This window comes from Crinia signifera, chromosome 1, assembly GCF_055691185.1.
Source record: "Crinia signifera chromosome 1, ASM5569118v1, whole genome shotgun sequence".
Classification (NCBI taxonomy): domain Eukaryota; kingdom Metazoa; phylum Chordata; class Amphibia; order Anura; family Myobatrachidae; genus Crinia; species Crinia signifera.
This window is the reverse complement of record NC_139217.1, coordinates 10109559-10135108: the sequence shown is the minus strand read 5'-3', so window position 1 is coordinate 10135108 and position 25550 is coordinate 10109559. Positions and strand designations below refer to the sequence as shown.

The 25550-nt window shown below is 49.7% G+C and overlaps 1 protein-coding gene across 4 annotated transcripts in view; it reads left to right on the top strand.

Moving 5' to 3' along the window:
* Positions 1-25550, top strand: part of LOC146060553 (uncharacterized) — a 335594-nt gene that overhangs the window by 122397 nt on the left and 187647 nt on the right. The window contains exons 19-23 of one of the 4 annotated variants that reach the window (XM_083174102.1): positions 133-267; positions 501-629; positions 2464-2713; positions 13114-13230; positions 15126-17517. The exons of the other annotated variants lie outside the window; for them this stretch is intronic. Of the exons in view, the coding sequence (XP_083030228.1) occupies positions 133-267; positions 501-629; positions 2464-2713; positions 13114-13230; positions 15126-15685 (1191 nt within the window). The 3' untranslated portion in view covers positions 15686-17517. Of the gene's footprint in view, positions 1-132; positions 268-500; positions 630-2463; positions 2714-13113; positions 13231-15125; positions 17518-25550 lie in introns of those variants that run through there. 4 annotated transcript variants of the gene reach the window in all.

Genomic DNA, 25550 nt, shown 5'->3' with positions numbered 1-25550 from the left:
GCCGCCACCTGCTGGCTGTATGTGAGAGAAGAGGCTTCCTAGGGGACCACGGTGCTGACTAGATTGTTCATCCATTACACTGAAATGCTAATGCCAGGTGGTGCTCTAGAGCTGATATTCCTCTTTCCTCAGGGAGAAGGGCCAAGCAAGAAGAGGGTGGAACTAAAGTCTCAGGGTGACGGATTGGAGATGGGGTTAGAGGAAGAGGAGGAACAGACTCCACCCACAAGGAAAATGAAGAAGAAATCTGCCCCTGAAGAATCTCCGGTAACAGAACGCAATAAAATTAAGAACCGTGAAGTGGGGACAGCAGAGGGACGAGGACTGCGTAGCGATGGGTCACAACTAAGGACAGTCCCTGATGATGTGCACGTCATTTAATGAGTGCCTTAGATCTTGGAGGCTCCTGGATTAGAAGCTTAAATAGATGCATGCAATTGTGCAATACGTAATAATCTTTTTCTATGACATATCCCAGAATCTCTTTCTCTGTACAATAGGCCTCAGAGGTGACATCGGATCAGGGTTTGGAGAAGAAGGACCAGATGGAGAGAAAAGAGGAGCGGAGATTACCGGAGATGGTAACGGACCAGGACAGTGCAACCTCTTCTGATGGAGGCGCTAATGAGGTGAGTCAGACCCTGACCAGGGCGCCACCTGCTGGCTGAATGTGTGAGAAGAAGGCCATTAGGGGTCCATAGTGCAATGAATGCTAATCTTTCCTATCTGATGGACACGGCCAATCAGTGGGGGGTGGGGAGGGGGACACCATAGAGGTGTCTCTGATCTACAAGCGCTGGAGAAATCATTCGGTGGTCGCGGACCATTGAATGACGTCTCCCTGGCAACGAATGGATGGTGATGCACTGCGACTGTGGCGTTTGGTCCACGTTTGCAGCTGTGCATGTGGACCAGAAGAAGATCCATAGTAAACAGATCTGAGCTACCAGCTGAAGTGAGTCGACAAAAATTCTTCCCTCACTGTCAGGCACAGTAGTGTCCCCCCCCCCCCCCCGCGCACCCCCACCCACTCCCATCCGCCTCAGGACACCCTTAGGTAGTGGGCAGATGAAAGAACTATGTAAATTATGTTGGTTTGTTCCCTTTTCCATAACTTTTATATGTGCTGATATTAGTGTGATATTCAATTCTTCCCCATCAAATGTTTGCTGATAAGTTTCACGCTTCTAATAGTTTTCTAAACTTGGTCATTTTCTCATCATTTATTCACCTGGGTGTTGGGTGGTGATTTAAGTGTGATTTAAAAAAATATATTTTTTAAAACTTTCAGCAGCTCCAGACCAGCCTTAGCTAAGTACTGTCTGTATCCCCTCACCACCCATTAATTTGCTGTGCAGATTCACGCACCACCGCCTTGCACAATGCGCCCCCCCCCATCATCCTGTCGATGGCTACCACCCTCTCCCTTTCCTATTTGATGAATTCCCCCAGCCCCTGGTGTGCTCCCCTCCACTGCCCCCCTGTATGCCCAGCCCCTCCTGTGTCCGCTCAGGTGGGCGAATCGGCAATCACCGGGGGTGTGCCCAGCTCCATGGGGGGACCAGATCCCGGCACCCCTGGGCTGGGCACATGGCCACCCACGGCCGCTCTTTTGAAGCCCTGCCCCCCTCCCCGGCTTACATGGCAGATGTGGTCGGGGCCTCTCCCAGGCCACGTCCAGGCCTGAGCACAGTACTCTCAGGTTGGCCCTGCGGCAGCCCTCCCCCTCCTGGTTTTCGTGCCTCCACAGACCCCAGCGGGGCCGGAGGCTTGGTGGGTCACCCCTGTTGCCCCCATTGTGGGACCGCCGCATCCCCTTCAGCGTCCCCAGGTGTCAGCGTTAGGACTGGCACCAACACCTCTGCCTAACGTTGCCCTGTGGGTTTGGATCCAGGCTGGTTGGGGAGTTGCCCCCCCCCCCCCCCCCCCGCCGATTTTAGCGCCACGGACAGGGTCTGGGGGCCTGCATCTGCAAGACATGGGTTCAAGGGTCATTGCCAGGCCTGGTTGGGTAGGACCTGGCGCCTACTGCAGCCCCGGCAGGGGTGTTGCAACTGATATCTGCCTCAGGTCCGGGCTACGGCCAAGGCAATTGGGACCACCCCAGCATTTATTCCTCCCAGCAGCAGACGTTCCCCGTCTCCATGACCTCATGGTTGGCCCCGTTGCTTGCTACCTGTTTTCCCTTGTCCCACGGGCCCCAGACCACTTGGTCCTTAATGCCCACATAGTGTGCCGCAGTCGCCGGCATTTTTGGGTTACCCCTTTGGTGGCCATGTGGCGCCTTGGCAGCAGCACAATTGTTGACAGCAGCCTTTCGGGCTGGTGGGACCTCCCCGTGGGTGCCGCCATATATCATGTCGGCCGGCGGTGGTGCCACTCCTGCTCCAGTCGATTGCGGTGCAGCCTCGGGGGATGTGGGTAGAGGGCCATGAATGTAACATCTTCTTTTGTTTCCCACAGCTGACTGCAATGGATATGAATGTGGCAGTTACACCTGTCGTTCCGGATGCTGAACCTGCTCCCTTGCCAGTACCTCCCGTGGTGCTGGGGCCAACCGGGGATGACGTCTGGTCGGATGGTCCTTCTGCTCTGGTTCCAATGTCTGGTCCTCCCATTGTCGTTCCCTCCCCTGGTGTGTCGGGGGCCGCTGGAGCGGCCGAAGCTGGGGCTTCCGTCAAGCCTACAGATAAGGGTCCCGCGTCAGGAACCGGTGAGCTTAATACTGCACATGTCTCCACTTCAGTGTCGTCCTCTACAGACAGCTCCGCTAGCAGCGACGAGAAAGCTAGGTGCGCGGAGGTCCCAAAGAAAGTGGGGAAGGCGAACGCGCCTAATCAGGCGGCAGCTCCCAAGGAACCCTCTTTGCATGGGGAGATGTGCATTGCTCAAACACCGCAGTGACTAGGGGTCTGCGTAAAAGGGTCAGGGATAAGATTAAGGCAGGTAAATTTGTGGACGTGTTCACAATTACCGAGGATTTAAAGTCCGGGCTTGACACGATTAAGAAGCCTGGGGTAATTGGCGAACATGCATATCGCAGCTTCCACCATTGGCTCAAGAGGTTTATGTTTTTTTCCTCCTGTTATCTGGATGAGAAGCCAGAGGAACACCCCAATGTAGTAAGGTACATCTTCATGATAAATGTAGATGTTTTTGAAGTACAGGGGATTCGTCTGTAGGGATTACGACTATTCGTTTCGTCATAATCAGGAGGGTAATACTCTCGGTTTCAAGGATGAGGAAATTTGACTGGAGGTCACCAGCCAGACCCCCACTGCCGAGTCACTAGTTAAGAATCCCTTTCCTGGAAAGAAGGGGGCTGCATATAGTGACTCTAAGTGCACAAGAGGTGCGAGTTGTCGGTTCCGACACACCTGTCGAGTGTGCGGAGCTGGTCACCCTGCCAAAGAGTGCAAGTCTGCCCCTTCTGGTGCCCCCGTAGGCCCACTCCCCCATTAGTGTTCCCGCTATCATGGTTGTCCCGGTACCCAAATAGGCAGGATGCGGAATTCCTTCTCAAGGGTTTTAGTTTGGGGTTTCATTTGCCCTTGGAGAGGAGGTTACGGTGGTTTTATGCAGGAATATGCGTTTGGATGCGGAGTATCCCCATTTGGTGACACAAAAGGTGGACACTGAGATAGCTTTGGGCCGCATGTGCGGACCTTTTGACTCCCATCCTTTGCCCAACTTGTGCATTTCCCCACTAGGGGTGGTGCACAAGAAGATCGCGGGCAAGTTTTGGCTGATCCAGCACCTGTCTTATCCACACGGGTGATCTGAGAATGACGCCATTCCTGCTGAATTCTGCCGTGTCCGTTACCAGCTTTTCGATGCGACCCACAACATAATCCGGGGTTTTGGTTCAGGTGCCCTTTTGACCAAACTGGATGTGGAATCTGCTTTCCGCCTCTTGCCCCTCCACCCCACTTCATTTCCGTTCATGGGCTTCCGGTTAGAAGGGTATTTTTATATTGACCATTGCTTGCCCATGGGTTGTTCCATCTCTTGTGCCTATTTTGAGAAATTGTGTACGTTTTTACACTGGTGTATTCAGGAGGGCACCGGCCATGATGGCGTTTCCCGCTATCTGGATGATTTTCTCTTTGTAGGCACACGGGATGGTTCTGCTTGCCAGGAGTTGCTTAGTTTTGCGGGTTGCTCTTTAAGAAATTGGGGGTCCCTGTGGTGGAAGATAGTGGCCCATCCACTTGCTTGTCTTACCTCAGAATAGAAGTGGACACGGTGGCCGGTTGTTGCCGGCTACCTGCGGACAAAGTTGCCCGTCTTCAGGGACAGTTGGAGGAATGTCTGGGATCAGTCAGGGATAGGCTCCACCAAGCGCAGTCCCTGTTAGGGTCCCTAAACTTTTCCTGCCCAGTCATCCCGATGGGGCAGGTTTTTTGCCCGAAGCTTGAGAGGGTCACCATTCACTTGTCTGGGGAGATGCAGGGTGACCTCTGGGTGTGGTCCTCCTTTTTGGAGGACTTCAACTGGGAGTTGTGGCCGCCACGGCTCGTTTCTAGTACCCGTTTGCAATTACACACAGATTTTTTCCAGGGGCGAGTGGTGCGTTGGGTCTCCTGGGGTTTTACAAGGAATATTCTTCTCTTGTAGCGGTTTCCCATTATAGTTGCCGTAGAGTTGTGGGGGCATCAGTTACCGGGCAGGACTATTTTTTTTTCTCCTTCATCCACTAAGTGTCACTGGAGTAACAGTGGTGAATAGAAGGGCGACTGCAGGGAGCATGGGCACTTTTAAGAATTTTCAGAGACAGTATGGCCAGCTCCTCCCCTTCTACTTCCCCCCAGACAGTCTTATTTTGTGCCCTGCGGGAGCTAGGCGCACTTCTGTCTTGCTCCAGGGCAAGTTCAGGAGAAATCTATATTTTTTAATTTTTTACTCTGCAATCAACAAGAGGGAGGGTCAGACAGCCTCTGCCCCTGTCTGACCCCGCCGTTGGGGCGGCCGGGTGGACCAGTTCGCAGATGCATGCGGCTTGTGCTCTGGTCTCCGGCTGGGGAAACCACTGTCTCCGGAGTGGACAGAGACACCGCTGCGTGCGGCGCGTGTCCTGATCCCCCACCAGCCGCACCGGCCAGCATGGCAGGGGTGAGTAGAGCCCGGTACCTCTACTAGAGAGGTGTCCGGGTTATTCTTAAAAGTGGCGGTCCTTGGCGCTTTAAAATGCGAGCCATTGTAAAAGGAGATCGCCGGGGAGGGGAGTTAGACGTCACTCCCAGCTTCCCCCGCGCTCCCCAGCACACGAGGCCGCCATTTTGGAAATCGGCGCTTCACAAGCTCGCTGATCTCGGAAGCATATACTGTGTCTTGCATATAATATGTCAAGCATATACTATGCTGTGTCTTATACCCATCATCCACCCCAGGATCCGTGAGTTGGACAGTGGGGTATAGAGGTGCGGGTCAGCTGCGGCTGTATGCAAATTAAGTCAGAGCGCTCACATAGCGCTTTATCTGACTGGGCAGCTCCTCTGTCACACTCTGTCCCAGCAGTCTATTACCCTTTTCTTTTTCTGCTGTGTCTGTGTATGTCGAACATGGTTAAGAAAGTTGGGTACTTGTGGAGTATCACGGCTCCCACGACCTGCATTGTATGCAGATCGTATGCTAAAAATCGCATCGCATGCGATGCGTTGCGATCACACCCGATTTTACACTGAAATGGATCAGAATGCATTGAAATGTGTAGTAAACTTGTGAAATGCCCCCAAATGCCATTTTTCATAGTGCACCACCCCCACTATCAACGTCAACCCGAAGCGTAGCGAGCCCGCGAGGGGCGGCGGTACGCGTCCTACGACCTTTTCATACCCCCACTATCCACGTCGGCGTGGAGTTGAGAATAGAATAGTGTGGCGAGCGGACGCGGATACCTTCACAGCTATATGCATCCCCTCGCGGGCTTCACAGGTATCCGCGTCCCCTTGCGGGGCTCGCTGCGTTCGCCACGCTTCGGGCTCGGTAGCTCGCTGCGCTCGCCACACTATTTTATTCTCAACTCCACGCCGACGTGGATAGTGGGGGTATGAAAAGGTCGAAGGACGCGTTCCGCCGCCCATCGCGGGCTCGCTGTGCTCACCACGCTTCGGGTTGACGTTGATAGTGGGGGTGGTGCACTATGAAAAATGGCATTTGGGGGCATTTCACTAGTTTAATACACATTTCAATGCATTCTGATGCATTTGAGTGCAAAATCGGGTGCCATCGCATCGCATGCCATCGTATGGCATGCGATGCGATCGCAGACGATTTTTGAGCAAAAATGCTCAAAAATCGGTAAAAATCGTATCGCATCGTATGCCACTACATATGGCATACGATGGGAGCCGTGATACTCCACAAGTACTGAAAGTGGTATGTAAGAAGTGCACAACTGAGTTTGTGCCTTCCGCAGAAGGAGACCTATGCTGTGATAAATGCACAGCAGACATGGTGGCTACACCGCGGCAGGCTGCTCCAGTGACCCCTATCTGGGCTGCACAGCTCACAGAGGTCATGTCTAAGCTGGCCACAGAGCTGGCAGCCTCTCAGGACAGGGTGGAATCTAGATCACAGCAGGCTAATTTAGCCATGGCTGTGCAGGGTCTCACCAAGGCTCTAGTGCCGGATCCAGCAGCTGCTTGCGAGCTCCAGGCCTCCCCCATTATTGCAGAGCAAAAGAGCATTTCCTCATATACTGGAGGATAATGACTCTGATGACGACATGCCATCCCTAGAGGGTGATTACTATGACCCTGACCCTGAGCCAGACCTTGTTCAGGTAGAGCCATAACCGGTAACACAGGGCCTGGAAGACCCTATTATTATGGTTCTCCAGGCTCTTAAGGTAGAGGATGGTGACACTGCTCCCTCTCTGCCTTCTATGTTTGGGAAGCGCCAAAAACAGGCAGTCTGTTTTCCCTTATCTGAAGATTTAGATTAAGAACACTTACAAATTGCTTGGCGCCACCCTGATAAAAAAATTCCAGATTTCCAGGTATTTTTTGTCTCCATATCCTTTTTCAACAGAGGGGAGAAAAATGTGTGAGACTCCTCCCACAGTAGATTCTTCAGTGTCGCGTCTTTCTAAAAAGACGGCACTGCCGGTCCCGTGTGCTTCCTCTCTCAGGGACCCCTCGGACAGGAAGTTGGAAACCACACTGAAGTCTATATACTGTATGTGGCCGCAGGGGTTAATTACGCGCCCTGCACAGGTAGGGTGCTGGGTCAACAAAGCCATCGGGGTGTGGTCCACACAGATTGCCTCTGATCTCCGCACCGATCTGTGACCGGACTCCTGCCCTTAAGCTCTGGCTACGCCCTTCGGGTCCACAGATAACGTTTCTCACGGGACCTGGCCAATAGGGGATTCCCTGTTACCATCAGCAACCGCCTGTTGCTGACTCCGCCCACTATGCAGTAGGCGCGGTTATCGCTGCCACCACCAGACTCCTCCTACGTGGCGTCTGGAACCACGGATACTGACTCCGGCCCAACCGCTGGCGCCGGAGTACTACCTGCTGTTGGGTGTGCGCCAACACGCTGTTGACACACCCCCGACTGGCGTCGCTTGGTTCCCCACTGGTCACAGACCAGGCCTCTGCTTGGGTAGCTGGCAGAGCGGAACTCGGAGACGCTGGATGCTATGCCCAGAACAGCCGGAGAACGGAACTAGTGCAATCAATTCTGTTGGTCGCAAGATGAAGTAGACGTATTTGGCAAAAGATGGTTTATTGCCAATGGATCTGAAAAGATCCCTTCTCCTTTCAGAGGTATACAGCATACAGAGGTTTACAGCATTCAGATACAGGCAGAAGTACCCAAAATCCCAGGGCAGCAGCCCTCCCTTTATGCTACTCCAACATACAGTACCACAGGGGGTACGCCCACCCTGTGGTCTTTAACCAATCACCTTAAGTGCATGAGACGTGCATGCACTAGGCACATGCACATTCAGTATTGACTCCTATGGACAGAGGGGAGTGGTTACTCCTCTGAGCCACAGCCCATCTGGGGGGCCAGGTACCACCCAGGTGCCGGTCTGTCTAGTTAGGGGAAGGTTTCCCTCCAAAACGTACTTCCAGGATTTGGTCAGGGGAACAGCTGAACAGCTCTGGCCCAGATGTGAGCTCCAGAGATGGGCAGCCCTGATCCCCTGCCAGGGTCTCCTGCCCGCCGACGGAGAGCCCCAGGGAGCTCCAAGGAACCACTCAGCTTGTTTGAAAGCTGAGGTTCCCTGCTACCATCCCAGCAGCTCCAAGCCTGAAGGCTGCCTGGGAAAGTATTCCATTTTGGGGTTAAAGTTTGGAGGGGGGTCCAGCAGCTTACACAGAACCCTGGATCCCCTGGGGACAAACACAGACAGTAAGTGCATTTTTACCTTACAATACATTTTAGATACATTGTACATTTTATACATTGTTTGAAGCCTGTGCCCCTGCACAGACTTCATACCCCTGCAGCACTGCAGCATGGGACCTGTAGTCCCAGCTCAATGCCTGCACATATAATGTACAATATGGCTTGTTTTTTACACTGTGCTCAGCGCTCAGTGCTGGGCTCCCTTATCCCTGCAGCTCAGGAGAGCCCTCCTGACTGCAGGACTTCTTTTGGTGTGCTGGGAGTGGGTAAAGGTTCCCCCCCCCCCCCCCCCCCCAGCGCCTGGGGCTTTTGCGGTACAGCCGCTTCTCCTTTTGCGGTACAGCCGCTAACTTTGATGCTGGACGCCGCAGCCTCTGAATGGGCTTTGTCGCTCCCATGCCCCTGCTTGCGGTCTCTCCTCTCTCCTGACTCCCGGGGCTGTGCAGCGTAGTCACCGCTCACTGCCCTCCAGCGTGCCAGGGGTTAATGGCGGTGCTTCGTTACAGCCGCCGGAGCTGACCCGGCGGCTGCAGCGTGGGTGAGTCGCACCCCCTGGCGGGCGCCGTGCACCAGGAGCCGGGGGATCCAGACTCCTAGCGCCGGCCAACTCTGCAAGGGGTGCACAAGGGGTGCCTGCGGCCATCATCGGGGGACTGGGGCCGCGGTGCCCAACATAATACAACAGAAACAGTGAGTCTTTTAACTTTTTGGCGCCAAGCGCCCTATGTCCATCTGGCAGCCGGGGCTGAAGGGGTTAACCTGTAGTCTCGCGGCCGCCATTGTCCTTTGTTCTTCTGTGTGCCGGGACCTCCGACCACACAATCCTAACGAGGAAACACTCGTCAGGCTGGCAGATCACATCCGAGAGTCTTCTGCTCATTTAGTGGAGGCATTCTCGGACATCTGCATCATGGTGGCAAAATGGTCTGCCCTGTCCATTTTTACCCGCAGGGCTCTATGGTTAAGGCAATGGCAGGCAGATGCGGAGTCAAAGAGAGCAGTGGAAGCTCTGCCTTTTTAACGGGGAAGTTCTGTTCGGGCCCGAACTAGATAAATGGATTTCCTAGGCAACAGGAGGTAAATCACATTTTTTACTTCCTACCTCTGCCCCAAGGAGGACCTTTCAGGGACCCTCTTTTCGGTCCTTTTGCCCAGGGTCTAGATTTCGAGGACGTGCCAGAGGCAGTTTCTCACAGCGTGGAACGAGAGGATGTGGACGAGGTGCCTCCACCTCCCAGTCAGAGCCAAAGACTACCTCTACGACCACTGCATGATAGCTTCCGGCTACAAGATCATCTTCCAGAGTACACCTCCTCAAAGGTTCTTCAAAACCGGTTTGACAGTTTCTCCAGAGAAAGGCATTCCATTGATGAAGGCTATAGAGAAGCTGGAAAATTCAGGAGTGGTGATTCAGGTACCTTGGGACCTTCAAAATCAGGGATTTTACTCCAGCCTGTTCCTGGTGCCAAAGCCGAACGGTTCTGCACGTCCGATTTTGAACCTGAAGGACTTGAACCCTTACTTGAAACCGATAAAGTTCAAGATGGAGTCTCTACAATCGGTGATTGTCGGTTTGTAGAGGAAGGAGTTCTTGATGTCTCTCGACATCAAGGATGCCTACCTACATATCCCAATTTGGCCTCCGCACCAGGCATTCCTGCGCTTTGCGATTCGGGACCAACATTGGCAGTTCCAGGCACTTCCGTTAGGCCTCTCATCTGCACCCAGAATTTTCACCAAGGTCATGGCTGTCATGATGGAAATTTTGAGGTCGCAGGGGGTCATGATAATACCGTACCTGGAAGACTTTCTTCTGAAGCTTGTTCACAGCAGGAGTTGTTGGATAGTTTCCACCTCTGATACAACATGGGTGGATCCTCAACTACACAAAGTCTCAACTTCAACCCACCCAATGGTTGCTATTCCTGGGGACGGTACACCTTTGCACCAGACTGCTCGGAAAAATGGTGGCATCTTTTGAGGCAGTACAGTACGGTACGGGCGCTTTCGCTCTCGGCCTCTTCAGCTTTGCCTTCTGAGTCAGTGGACAGGATCCCATCTGTGTCTCCACCACCGGGTGATTCTGTCACCCAGGGCTCGCCTCTCCCTCTTGTGGTGGCTCAACTCAGTGAATCTGCAAGGGGGAAAGAGTTGCGGGATTTGGAACTGGACAATCCTCACCACAAATGCGAGTCTGTGGGGATGGGGAGCTGTCACGGATCAACGGTTCCAGGGGATCTGGTCCCCTCAGGAAGCTCTTCTGCCCATCAACATCTTGGAGCTCAGAGCTGTGTACTATGCCTTACTACAGGATCAACATCTTCTGCAACATCAGCCCATTTGTGGCCAGTCCGACACCGCCACGGCAGTGGCATATATAAACAAGCAGGGCGGCACTCGCAGCCATGAGAGAGGTCAGTCGGATTCTCCTCTGGGCCCAGGACAACGTTAAGGCTATTTCCGCAGTCTTCCTCCCAGGGGTCGAAAACTGGGAGGCAGACTTCCTGAGCCGATACGACATGCACCCCGGAGAGTGGTGTCTGCATCCTCAGGTGTTCAAGCAACTGGTGAGGAGGTGGGGTCTCCCTAAAGTCGACCTCATGGCGTCTCGACACAATCACCAGCTGCCACTATACGGTGCTCGGACTCGAGATCCAGGGGTATTAGGAGTAGATTCCCTGACAATGCCTTGGCCCTACCGGTTTGTGTATCTGTTCCCTCCATTCCCTCTGCTTCCGCGACTACTACAGCGCATTCGGAGGGAGCTGGCCATGGTTCTTCTGATAGCTCCGGATTGGCCGCGCAGGTCTTGGTACACAAACCTCATGTCCATGCTCGTAGACGGGCCATTGCCTCTGCAGGAGTACCTGCTCAGTCAAGGCCCTTTCTACCATCAAGGCCTGGAGCGTCTTCATTTGACGGCGTGGCTACTGAGAAGTCCATCCTGAGGAAGGCAGGGATTCCTTCTACAGTTATCCCTACGATGTTGAGGGCCAGGAAAGAGGTGACATCTCTCCACTATTACCGTATCTGGAGAGCTTACATCAATTGGTGCGAGGGGAGGGGTGTCTCACCTAGGTTGTTTAAAAAAGCGAAACGCCTTCTTTTTTTACAAGCAGGTCTATCGTCAGGCTTGAGGCTGGTCTCCCTCAAGGTACAAGTATCGGCCTTGTCTGTATATTTCCAGAGCCGCTTGGCCTTACTACCGGAGGTACAGACTTTTTTCTAGGGGGTCCTCCGTATTCAACCCTCTTTTAGGGCTCCTACCGCACCATGGGACTTGGATTTGGTTTTAACCTTTCTCCAATCCTCGTTGTTTGAACCTCTAGAATCGGTGGAATTAAAATATCTTACATGGAAGACTGTGCTCCTTTTGGCCTTGGCCTCCGCAAGGAGGGTCTCTGACCTAAGGGCTCTGTCTAAACCACCTTTCCTGATCTTTCACCCGGACAAAGCGGAACTTCACACCTGCAAGGCTTTTCTGCCTGCAGTGGTTACAGCCTTTCACATAAACCAGCCCATTGTAGTCCCGGCTTTTGAGGGGGATTCGCCGGCTGACGAATTTTTGGATGTGGTGCGGGCCCTCCATATCTATGTCCATTAGGAAGACGGATGCTTTGTTCGTGATCTACGATCCGCTGAAAATAGGTTGGCCTGCAACCAAACAGACGCTATCTCGTTGAATTCGTCTGACCATCAGACAGGCGTGCATCGCGGAGGCTCGTCCTCCTCCTTCTACCATATTGGCGCACTCTACATGCTCGGTAGGTCCCTCTTGGGCGGCTGCCGGAGGGGTTTCCATTCAGCAGCTCTGCCGGGCTGCTACCTGGTCGGGTAGGAAGCCCTTTGTCAAGTTCTACCAATTTGATACCATTGCAGACCCTGCTTCTCAGTTTGGCTGCGTGGTTTTGAGGGGATCTCAGCGCTCTCCCGCCCGTGTTGGGAGCTCTGGGACGTCCCCACTGTTACTCCAGTGACACCTAGTGGATGAAGGAGAAAACAGGATTTTGTACTTACCGTTAAATCCCTTTCTACGATTCCACAGGTGTCACTGGACGCCCGCCTCGTCGCTGAAGTTCTTGTTTAGCTTCATTCAGACCAGTTTGTTTTCTTTGATTTTCTACAGCACCATAGGTCTGTTCTAGTTAGGTTAAGATTTTCTACCATTTGACTTTGCTGAAACTCTCCTCGATGGTATGTGTGGTCTAGTTTGTGTTTCTGAAATTTTTCATGTTCAGTTCTTTTCTTATACTGTTCTGTGTAAGAGAGTGTTTTAGTTTGTACTAACCTCCTCCTGCGAAGTGTTTTCCTATCTTCTAGCTCCCTCCGGGCACAATTCTGTTGACTATCTGAGGGAAGTAGAAGGAGAGGAGATGGCCACACTGGCTCTGAAATTTTTTAAAGTGCCCATGCTCCCTGCAGTCGCCCTTCTATTCCCCACTGTTACTCCAGTGACACCTGTGGAATCGGAGAAAAGGATTTAACGGTAAGTTAATTTTTTTTATGGTGCAACAAAAATGGTTGTTCATGCGATAAACAATCAGCGCGCGTCATTGCAGCAGGCCTTGCGGCTGCTGCAATACGTAGTGCTGAAATGCCTGCAGTAACAGATAGTATTTCTGTAGCACATGTTCCGGCGTGGACAACTGCATAGCTGATGCGCTTTCCCGCTTTGATTTTGGGAGTTTCCGGGAGTTGGTGCCAGCAGCATCTTTTGTCGGCCTTACGTGTCCGAATTCTGTCTGGCAGATTATAGAACAGGGATGACAGATTTATCCCAGGAATCCTTGGCTCCTTCTACTCCCTGGGCCTACTCATCTGTCTGGCAGGATTGGGAGGCGCATCGCCTTTGGTTTGAGGTTCAGGGTAAGTCGCATTGCTTGCTGGTTTTCGTTTGGGATCATTACTGCTGGGGCAGGTCCAAGGCGGCCATGGGTGGAGCCTTGGCAGGTATTGCTTTCCACCGAATGCGGGGGATGCAGGATCCCACTAGGTCATTTATGCTGGGTAAGGCTCTGCATGGATGGGCTAAGGAGCGCACCTCCACGGCCGATTCGCGCAGGTCTATTTATCTGCGAATGCTGCGTGATTTGATAGGGGCACCTGCTGACTTTCTTTTTGAGTCCACGCTTTTTAGTTGGCCGTTTTCCCTAGCTATCTTTAGCGCATTCTGGATTAGCGAGCTGGTGGTGGCCAGCAAGGGGTCGTTAACCATGGGCCTTCTGTACGCAGACATGGTTTTTGCAGAGGGTTCACTCATGTCAGAGATACCTCGGTCTAAGACAGACCAGCTGGGCCATGGCAAGTGGGTCACACTGCGGGCTCATGTGGAGCCGGCAGTGTGCCCTGTGACTATAGCCACTAGCTACGCTCCTTCTAGGCCTCCGGGCAAACCTCACTGATTGTTGCATGGAGACGGGGCTCTGCTTACCAAGTATCAGTTTAATGCAGTGTTTAAACGTTGCTTGCTGCATTTGGGCCTAAGGGAGGAGGAGTACAGGACGCACTCCTTCCGCATTGGGGCAGCCACCTGCACGGTGGCTAGTGGGCTTCCTGACACTTCCATTCAGGCAATCTGGTGTTGGAAGTCCGCTGCTTTTAAGAAGTATATAACATTAGATAAGATGGTACTCTTTACCTAGAAGGGCGCCCATCGCGTGCATTGCATGCACTAAAAAATCGGGTGCGATGCAACCGACGCGATGCCCTCGATTTCCCATAGGGAACAATGTTAAATGCCTCAATTGACCCGATTTTCCTGTTCAATGTCTCAATTGACCTGATTTTTCCATAGGAAACCATGTTAAATGGGCCACAGAGGCCAAATAGGCACCCTGAAGTGTGAAATGGCCCCCACAATTGTTAACGCCACCCCACGATCAACGTGAACCCGAAGCGTGGCGAGCGCAGCGGTACGCATCCTACGACCTTTTCATACCCTCACTATCCACGTCGGCGTGGAGTTAAGAATAGAAAGTGGTATCCGCGTCCCCTCGCGGGCTTCACAGCTGTCCGCGTCCCCTCCCGGGGCTCGCTGCACTCGCCACGCTTCGGGCTCGGTGGCTCGCTGCGCTCGCCACACTTTCTATTCTCAACTCCACGCCGACGTGGATAGTGGGGGTATGAAAAGGTCGTAGGACGCGTACCGCCACCCCTCGCGGGCTCGCTGCGCTCGCCACGCTTTGGGTTCACGTTGATCGTGGGGTGGCGTTAACAATTGTGGGGACCATTTCACACTTCAGGGTGCCTATTTGGCCTCTGTGGGCCATTTAACATTGTTTCCTATGGAAAAATCGGGTCAATTGAGACATTGAACAGGAAAATCGGGTCAATTGGGACATTTAACATTGTTCCCTATGGGAAATCACGCATTTCACCCGATTTTTTTAGTGCATGCGATGCCCGCGATTTTTTACTAACGATGCCCACGATCAAAATCGTGGGCGCCGTTCTAGGTAAAGAGTACCGATAAGATTTAGATGTAGTGCGCCTGTTGCGCTGACCCAAAACCGCTGTTTACCCGCCTGTTTTGGAACAGCTAGTGTTCCGGAATTGGGGGTGTGAAGGACTTTCTTGCATTTTTTTACTGCCATGGATCCTAATTAATTTCAATTTGGCCCACCTCCCCCTTCCGGAACACACGAGAGGTGTTTTACCAAGTTTTCGGCTTCACTTGGGTCCACTGTACTAACTTACCTTGCTTTACTAATACTTGGAAATGTATTCCTTTTTACTGACGTTAGGTCCTTTTTTTCTTTCAGCTTCCCCTTCAATACCTCCAGGAGAGATGTGGGTAGTCGGCAACTCGTTTGTTTTTTGGGCCGAACAGCACCCTTCAGCTAGGAGGGCTTTTGAGTTGTCCAGTGGACGTACAGTTAGGTGGTTCGGAGTCAGGGGCCTTAGGTGGTCCGGTTTGCTGGCCCTCCTGGATAGAGAAGAGACGGCATGGGGACGTCCTGCGGTAGTGGTGATTCATCTAGGGGGGGACGATCTGTGCCATATGCTGAGCAGTAAGGTTATTACGGTGATCAAGGAGGACCTCCTTGAGCTTTTTCAACGTTGGCCTTCGGTCCATTTAGTCTGGTCAGATATTCTTCCCCGCACGGTTTGGCAGGGGTGCTTTGATGTCTCCGGGATCAATAGGGCCAGCAAGAAGGTGAACTATGCTGTGTCTAAGTTAGTTTTGGCTATAGGGGGTTCGGCCATTCGTCACCCTTTGCTGCTGCAGGCCAGCCCACCGTATTACGCTAGCGATGGTGTCAGCTTGACTACTTTGGGTTTAGGGGTGTTTTTGGGGGATATTTTTTCGTGCATAGCTTAGGTTGGTCTTCATTGGGTGGCATGCGTTGGCTCTTAGATCCTCTCAAGGATGTATCTTAGAGCCTGGCAGTCCGGCGTCACGGTCCAGCAGTCACTTGCGGCATAAGTGGGCATTGGGAGGCACTGCCCCTCGAAAAGATGGCGGGTGTGCCCTGGCTTTGCGGGGGGTGGACAATTTGGGCACTTCTTCACGGGAGTGTCCACACCGGCCAGGTAAGGGGTGATGAGACTTCCCAATGTTAGGTTGTGCCTTTGTCAGATGGGACGTCTCGGCAGTCACTATATTAATATTTAATAGTTGGGGCATTTAAGTCACCGCCAATGTGATGTGACTAGAGCTGGATATTACATGGTACCTTATTGCAGGCCCTTTAAGAGGGGTCATACCATGTAATAAATTTATATATATATATATATATATATATATATATATATAACCTTTAAATCTAATGCTTTGGTGTCGGTGTCTTTATTGCGTCAGTGTGAGTTATTTTAGTTAAGCTAGATTAAAGTGTGTGTGTTAAGGTTGAAACCTAATTAATGTATAGACGCCTTAATGAGTTTTCCTTTTTTTTTGTAAGGGGTTAAGGATAAACTTAAAAAAAATAATTAAATACAATAGAGTATATGCACACATTAAATACGATAGAGTAAAGGCACAGATCCCCCCAATAGAGTATAGGCACACATCCCCCCTATATAGAGTATAGGCACACATTCCCCCCATAGAGTATAGGTGTCACGACCACCATGGCTGCTACCCAGTTCCCCTGTGCTGTGCCTAACCCTAGGTCCTGCATCAGCGTGTCTACTACCCTGGCACTCACCTCTGCTCCTGTTCCTTGTGCTGGTGGGGTGCATATTCCTGCACTGTCACCGCGTGGTGACAGTGGTGCTGTGTGCTCCGGTGCCATGCAGGGCTTAGGTGGCGTGAGACGTGAGTCACCATGTGTGTCTGTGCCTGGTTAGGCCTCTGGCTGGAAACGCCGGCAACTGCGCAGCTGCGCACACTCACCACCGGCTGGTTTCTGTAGCCTCCGCTGGCGACCGCCATCTTTTGGGATCCTGCAACCTGTACTGTACGGCTCCACCTCCTACTGTCAAACGGCTATCCAATTGCCGCATAGACTTGCCGGGCAAGACCGCCAGTCAGTACAATGATGTCCATGCCTATGCATCATTGCTCACTCCTGGCTGTCTGTGGTAGTTACTACAGTTCCTGCGTCTCTGGTGAAGTTCTCTTCTACTCCTGCTGATCGTCTCACTGCTACACCTGTGTACCACAGAACCTGCTGCTGCCAATATGGACTGGACAAGGTTAGCCCCCCAAAGGGGTATTGTCTTTCTCCTCACTCCTGATGGTTATTCTCCACGGTTACTCCTGGTTCTGCAGCCACGATCCTATTCAGCAAGGACATTCAGACTTCATCATTTAACCTTCATCCAATTGTTCTTCTAACCATCCAATCTTCATCCAATTGTTCTTTCAACCATCCAATCTTCATCCAATCATCCAATTGTTCTTTCAACCATCCAATCATCCAATTGTTCTTTCAACCATCCAATCTTCATCCAATTCTTCATCCAATCCTCATTCAATCATTCAACTCTTTATTCAATCATCCAATTCTTCATCCAATCGTCCAACCCTAAAACCAATCATCCAATTCTTCAACCAATCCTCCAATACTTCTTTCAATTACCAAGCATCTCCATCCTCTTCAATAAAGTGTTGTATTATTGACTTTTATCATTCCATAACTTACAGTATATTATTGTGCCATCATTTACAACCTGTATCGCAGTATCTTCATTAAATAAGGTTTTACTTTATCTCATTGCTTCACTCCCTTCTGTCGTTAATGCAACAACCTTATATCAAAGCACCCAGCCTCCGTTACACTCCAGTTGGTGCTTCACGAAACGTGACAATAGGCACACATTCCCCCCTATATAGAGTATATGCACACATTCCCCCCATAGAGTATAGGCACACATTCCCCCCCATAGAGTATAGGCACACATCCCCCCCATATAGAGTATAGGCACACAATCCCCCCCCCCCCCCCCCTGTGACCGGACTCCTGCCCTTACGCTCTGGCTACGCCCTTTGGGTCCTCAGATAGCGGTTCCTGGTCAATAGGGGATTCCCTGTTGTCGTCAGTAACCGCCTGTTACTGACTCCGCCCAATACGCAGTGGGCAGGGTTACTGCTGCCACCACCAGAATCCTCCTACGTGGCATCTGGAACCACGGGTACTGACTCAGGCCCAAACGCTGACACCTGAGTACTACCTGCTAGAGTGTGCGCATCGACCCGCTGCTGACAGCCCCCCCAACTGGTGTCAATTGGTTCCCCACTGGTCACGGACCAGACCTCTGCTTCTGTAGCTGGCAGAGCTGAACTTGGAGGCGCTGGATGCTATACCCAGAACAGCCGGAGAACGGAATTATTGCATTAATTCTGTTGGTCGCAAGATGAAAGTAGTCATCTTGGGCAAAAGATGGTTTATTTGCCAATAGATATTAAGATATCTCTTCTCCTATCATAGGAGGTACAGCATATAGATGTTACAGCATTCAGATGCCGGCAGAAGTACAGAATACCAGGGCTCACAGGCCCTGTTTAACCCCTTCCCGACATTTGACGTACATTTACGTCATGGTCGGGAAGTACTTCCCGACACATGGCATAAATGTACGTCATGCCATTTAACTGCCACCGCGTCTATAGACGCGGTGACAGTTTAAACATGTCTGCTGTCCCTGACAGCAGACATGTCCCTGCATGCCCAGGGGGGGCTGCGATGCCGCCCCCCCCCATCGGCGATCGCTGTGATTGGCTGTTCAGTGTGAACAGCCATTCACAGCGTTTTCTGTGTCACCGGCGAATAACGTTCGCCGGTGACACAGGGATCGGAGGTGATTGGTGCTGTAAAGTATAGCACCAATCACCGCGGGGTGTAAGGGTGACACTGGTGTCACCCCACCTCACCCCGCCCGCCCCCAAAGGCCGTGATTGGCTCGTCGGACCGACGAACCAATCACAGCCATGGAGGGGGGTTTAAACTAACGGTGACTGCACTGCAGACGCCATTCCGGTCTGGAATTGCGTGCAGTGCGGTCACCGTGCCTAGCTGCCGCAGTATACTGACCTGAACCTTGCAAAATACTTACCTGATCACTGCCTGGATCTTGCTACTTCTTGTGACTTCCTGTGCTGTGTTGTGCTGCTGCAGTGTCATCGAGTTATAGATAGAGAGATAGAGAGGGCTAGTGACAGAGAGTGCTATATTTTGTGCTGCTGCAGTGTGATAGAGTTATAGATAGAGAGAGATAGAGAGATAGTGACAGATTGTGCTATATATTTTTTATATAACTGACTGCTGCCCCCCCTTTTGTGCTGATCAGTATAAATTAACTGATCAGCAACTTTTTGGGGGCGCAGGTTTTTTTTTTATATATATATACCTGTCAGTGCTGCTGCTGCAGTGTCATAGAGTGATAGATAGTGAGAGATAGAGAGAGATAGTGACAGAGAGTGATAGAGACTGCTATATTTTGTGTCTGCTGCCCCCCTTTTGTGCACCCCCAGCAACTTTTTGGGGGTGCAGGGGTTATTTTTCATATATATAACTGTCAGTGCTGCTGCTGCAGTGTCATAGAGTGATAGATAGTGAGAGATAGAGAGAGATAGTGACAGAGAGTGATAGAGAGTGCTATATTTTGTGTCTGCTGCCCCCGCCTTTTGTGCTGATCACTATATCTGAGGTGATCAGCAACTTTTTGGGGGTGCAGAGGTTTTTTTTTTTATATATATACCTGTCAGTTGCTGCCAGTTGCACTGTCAGTTGCACCAAAGGTTGTGCACCTGCTGCCCCTCACTGGTAATCAGTGTCGCATCAGTGATCACCTTTTTTTTTTTTTTGAGGGTGCTGTGGGGTCTTTTTTTAATTTTTTTTTTACACACACTGTGATTTTGTGGGTGTCCTGTGGCCACTGTGCGCTGATCAGTGACGTACATCACTGATCAGCTTTTTCGGCACAGGGTTGATCTATTTTTTTTTTTTTTTGCTGAAATTCCTGTTGCCTTTGAGCGCTGTTCAGTGACGGACGTTACTGACCAACATCTGTGCTCAATTTTTGGCGCAGGACCTTTTTTTTTTTTTTAACCCCTTCAATTTTTTTTTTTTTTATTGGAATCAAATTCCTGTATAAAGTATTTTTTTTTCTGCACTACATACACACTACACACTACATACCCCCCTGGTTGAAATAAAGTTTGTACCCCCCCTACACTATACACGTGTTGAAACATTTCACTACCAGAAACACAAAAATAAAAATGGCATCCCAAATGTCATCCCAAATGTCATCCCAGTCATCCAGAAGAATGTATTCAGCGGAGGAGGCATATGCCATGCTTGCCTCTGACTCTGACACAGCCAGTGAGGCAAGCGGGGAATTTGAAGGATTCATCTTAAGCTCCTCTTCCTCCTCTAGTGATGAGGGACCCCCTCAAAGACGCCCCCGTAGAGCAGCTGAGACCCCCCCCCAATAATTGATCTCGTATGGACCCCACCACCAGACAATTTTGAGCCCCAGGTTCCTGAGTTTTTGGCCATCCCAGGAATCCAATTTGATTCCACAGGTCTCAGAGAAATTGACTTTTTCAAATTATTTTTCTCTGATGATTTTATAAATTTAATGGTGGACCAAACTAATTTATATGCCCAGCAGTTTATTGCTCAAAACCCCACGTCATCATTTGCTAGGTGGACCCCTGTAGATGCAGTAGAGATGATGACGTTTTGGGGTCTGGTGTTTCATATGGGCATAGTAAAAAAGCCAGAAATTGGAGTACAGATGTTCTGTACAGCACCCCACTTTACCGTATGGCCATGACCCGGAATCGTTTTGAGTTAATCCTTAAATTTTTGCATTACAACGATAATGCACAGTGCCCACCCAGAGATGATCCCACCTTTGACCGGCTATTCAAAGTCAGGCCGGTCATTGATCACTTCAGTGCCAAATTTGAAGAGATGTACATCCCAGATAAATTCATTTGCATAGACGAGTCCCTTATACATTTTAAAGGAAGGGTTAAATTCCGCCAGTACCTTCCCAGTAAGAGGGCAAGGTATGGCATAAAAATGTATAAGCTGTGTGAAAGCACCTCAGGGTACACCCACAGGTTTAGGGTATATGAAGGGAAGGATTCAAGAATTGAACCGCCAGAATGCCCCCCCTCCCTCGTAGGTGTTAGTGGAAAAATTGTCTGGGATTTAGTGCACCCCTTCCTGGATAAAGGTTATCACCTCTATGTGGATAACTTTTACACCAGCATCCCCCTGTTTAAGGCCCTTGGTTCAAGAGGTACAGCAGCTTGCAGTACTGTGCGCAAGAACCAAAGAGGCCTCCCAAAAACGCACATTGCCCAAGTAATGAGAAGGGGTGAAAGCAGGGGAATATGCACCGAAAATATGTTGTTGGTCAAATATAAGGACAAGAGGGATGTCCTTATACTGACAACAATTCACGGAGACAGTACCACCTCCGTCCCTGTACGAGGTACCAGTACCCACACCTCAAAACCTAATTGTATCCTGGATTACAATAGGTACATGGGCGGAGTGGATCTTTCACATCAGGTACTGAAGCCGTACAGTGCCCTGCGGAAAAAAAAAATCTGGTACAAGAAGCTGGCCGTGTATATCATCCAGATGGCACTGTATAACGCTTACGTGCTATTCCGTTCTACCAGCCAGAGGGGGGACATTTATGCACTTTCAAGAGGAAGTCATAAAGGGCCTAATATTTGGGAACCAGCAGGCAGAGGGCCCCAGTACTTCTAGTACTGGCCCCCGTATTGTACCAGGGCAGCATTTTCCTGATGAAATCCCCTCCACTGGAAAAAAGGGCAGGACACAAAAAAGGTGCAAAGTTTGCTATAAAAAGGGAATAAGAAAGCAAACTATTTTCCAGTGTGACACTTGCCCCGACAAACCCGGCCTATGTATAAAGGAGTGTTTTAAAATATACCACACATCTATGGATTATTAGGTTCATCATTTCACCGTGCTTCGGGGGTCTTGCTAATGCCACATAGCACCCACCATTCATTCCACCAGAATCTGAGCCGCAAAATCCAAAAATCACTCCTTCCCTTCTGAGTCCTGCCATGCACCCAACTGGTATTTTTTGGTCACATGTGAGGCATTGCCGTACTCGGGAGAAATTGGGGCACAGATTTTGGGGTGCTTTTTCTCCTTCATACCTTATGAAAATGAAAAATTTTGAGCCAGAACTGCATTTTTGTGTAAAAAAATGTAATTTTTCATTTTCACTGCCCAGTTGTATCAAAATTAGTGAAACCCCTGGGGGTTTGAAATGTACACTATACCCCTAGATGAATTCCCTGAGGGGTGTAGTTTGCAAAATGGAGTCACTTGTGGGGGGGTTCCACTGTATTGGTGCTTCGGGGGTCTTGCTAATGCGACATAGCACCCACCAAAATTCCACCAGAATCTGAGCTGCAAAATCCAAATATCACTCCTTCCCCTCTGAGTCCTGCCATTTTTTGGTCACACATGAAGCATTGCCGTACTCGGGAGAAATTGGGGCACAGATTTTGGGGTGCTTTTTCTCCTTCATTCCTTGTGAAAATGACAAATTTGGAGCCAGAACTGCATTTTTATGTAAAAAAATGTAATTTTTCATTTTCACTGCCCAGTTGTATCAAAATTGGTGAAACCCCTGGGGGTTTGAAATGTACACTATACCCCTAGATGAATTCCCTGAGGGGTGTAGTTTGCAAAATGGGGTCACTTGTGGGGGGGTTCCACTGTATTGGTGCTTCGGGGGTCTTGCTAATGCGACATAGCACCCACCAACATTCCACCAGAATCTGAGCTGCAAAATCCAAAAATCACTCCTTCCCTTCTGAGTCCTGCCATGCACCCAACTGGTATTTTTTGGTCACATGTGAGGCATTGCCATACTCGGGAGAAATTGGGGCACAGATTTTGGGGTGCTTTGTCTCCTTCATTCCTTGTGAAAATGAAAAATTTTGAGCCAGAACTGCATTTTTGTGTAAAAAATGTAATTTTTCAGTTGCACAGCCCAGTTGTATCAAAATTGGTGAAACCCCTGGGGGTTTGAAATGTACACTATACCCCTAGATGAATTCCCTGAGGGGTGTAGTTTGTAAAATGGGGTCACTTGTGGGGGGGTTCCACTGAATTGGTGCTTCGGGGGTCTTGCTAATGCGACATAGCACCCACCAACATTCCACCAGAATCTGAGCTGCAAAATCCAAAAATCACTCCTTCCCTTCTGAGTCCTGCCATGCACCCAACTGGTATTTTTTGGTCACATGTGAGGCATTGCCGTACTCAGGAGAAATTGGGGCACAGATTTTGGGGTGCTTTTTCTCCTTCATTCCTTGTTAAAATGACAAATTTGGAGCCAGAACTGCATTTTTGTGTAAAAAAATGTAATTTTTAATTTTCACTGCCCAGTTGTATCAAAATTGGTGAAACCCCTGGGGGTTTGAAATGTACACTATACCCCTAGATGAATTCCCTGAGGGGTGTAGTTTGCAAAATGGGGTCACTTGTGGGGGGGTTCCACTGTATTGGTGCTTTGGGGGTCTTGCTAATGCGACATAGCACCCACCAACATTCCACCACCAAAAATCACTCCTTCCCTTCTGAGTCCTGCCATGCACCCAACTGGTATTTTTTGGTCACATGTGAGGCATTGCCATACTCGGGAGAAATTGGGGCACAGATTTTGGGGTGCTTTGTCTCCTTCATTCCTTGTGAAAATGAAAAATTTTGAGCCAGAACTGCATTTTTGTGTAAAAAATGTAATTTTTCAGTTGCACAGCCCAGTTGTATCAAAATTGGTGAAACCCCTGGGGGTTTGAAATGTACACTATACCCCTAGATGAATTCCCTGAGGGGTGTCGTTTGCAAAATGGGGTCACTTGTGGGGGGGTTCCACTGTATTGGTGCTTCGGGGGTCTTGCTAAAGCGACATAGCACCCACCAACATTCCACCAGAATCTGAGCTGCAAAATCCAAAAATCACTCCTTCCCTTCTGAGTCCTGCCATGCACCCAACTGGTATTTTTTGGTCACATGTGAGGCATTGCCGTACTCGGGAGAAATTTGGGCACAGATTTTGGGGTGCTTTTTCTCCTTCATTCCTTGTTAAAATGACAAATTTGGAGCCAGAACTGCATTTTTGTGTAAAAAAATGTAATTTTTCATTTTCACTGCCCAGTTGTATCAAAATTGGTGAAACCCCTGGGGGTTTGAAATGTACACTATACCCCTAGATGAATTCCCTGAGGGGTGTAGTTTGCAAAATGGGGTCACTTGGGGGGGGGGGGTTCCACTGTATTGGTGCTTTGGGGGTCTTGCTAATGCGACATAGCACCCACCAAAATTCCACCAGAATCTGAGCTGCAAAATCCAAAAATCACTCCTTCCCTTCTGAGTCCTGCCATGCACCCAACTGGTATTTTTTGGTCACATATTAGGCATTGCCGTACTCGGGAGAAATTGGGGCACAGATTTTGGGGTGCTTTGTCTCCTTCATTCCTTGTGAAAATGACAAATTTGGAGCCAGAACTGCATTTTTGTGTAAAAAAATGTAATTTTTCATTTTCACTGCCCAGTTGTATCAAAATTGGTGAAACCCCTGGGGGTTTGAAATGTACACTATACCCCTAGATGAATTCCCTGAGGGGTGTAGTTTGCAAAATGGGGTCACTTGTGGGGGGGTTCCACTGTATTGGTGCTTTGGGGGTCTTGCTAATGCGACATAGCATCCACCAACATTCCACCAGAATCTGAGCTGCAAAATCCAAAAATCACTCCTTCCCTTCTGAGTCCTGCCATGCACCCAACTGGTATTTTTTGGTCACATATGAGGCATTGCCATACTCGGGAGAAATTGGGGCACAGATTTTGGGGTGCTTTGTCTCCTTCATTCTTTGTGAAAATGACAAATTTGGAGCCAGAACTGCATTTTTGTGTAAAAAAATTAATTTTTCATTTTCACTGCCCAGTTGTACCACAATTGGTGAAACCCCTGGGGGTTTGAAATGTACACTATACCCCTAGATGAATTCCCTGAGGGGTGTAGTTTGCAAAATGGGGTCACTTGTGGGGGGGTTCCTAACTTTTAGTATCTTATGGTGCCTAGAAACCTACATGGTGCCTAAAAAATAATCTCATAAAAAGGAGGCTCCAAAATCAAGTAGGTGCTCCTTCTATTATGAAGCCTGTGGTTTGGTCAACGTGCACACTAGGGCCACATATAGGATATTTATGAAAACAAAAGAATTGGGGGAATCAATTTTTAGTCACATTTCTCTAGTAAAATGTACTGTGTTCCTTAGAAAAATGTATTAAAATTGCAAATCTGCAAAAAAATGAAATTTTGAAATTTCACCTACACTTTGTTTTAATTCCTGTGAAACACCTAAAGGGTTAACAAACTTCCAAAATGCTGTTTTGAATACTGTGAGGGGTGCAGTTTTTGAAATGGCATCATTTATGGGGGTGTCTCACATACAAGTCCCTCAAAGTCACATCAGAACTGAACTGGTCCCTAAAAAAATCAGTGTTTAAAATTTTCTTGAAAATTTGAAAATTTGCTATTTATATTGTAAGCCTCCTAGTGTCCAAAAAAATTAAAAGGAAGTTGAAATAATGATGGAAACATAAAGTAGACATATGGTCTATGTTAGTTATTAACTATTTTGAGTGGTATCTCAAAATCACTGGGATAAGTAAAAGCAAAAAAAAGTTATCCCCACTTAAGTGATACATGTCAGATTTGAAAAAAAG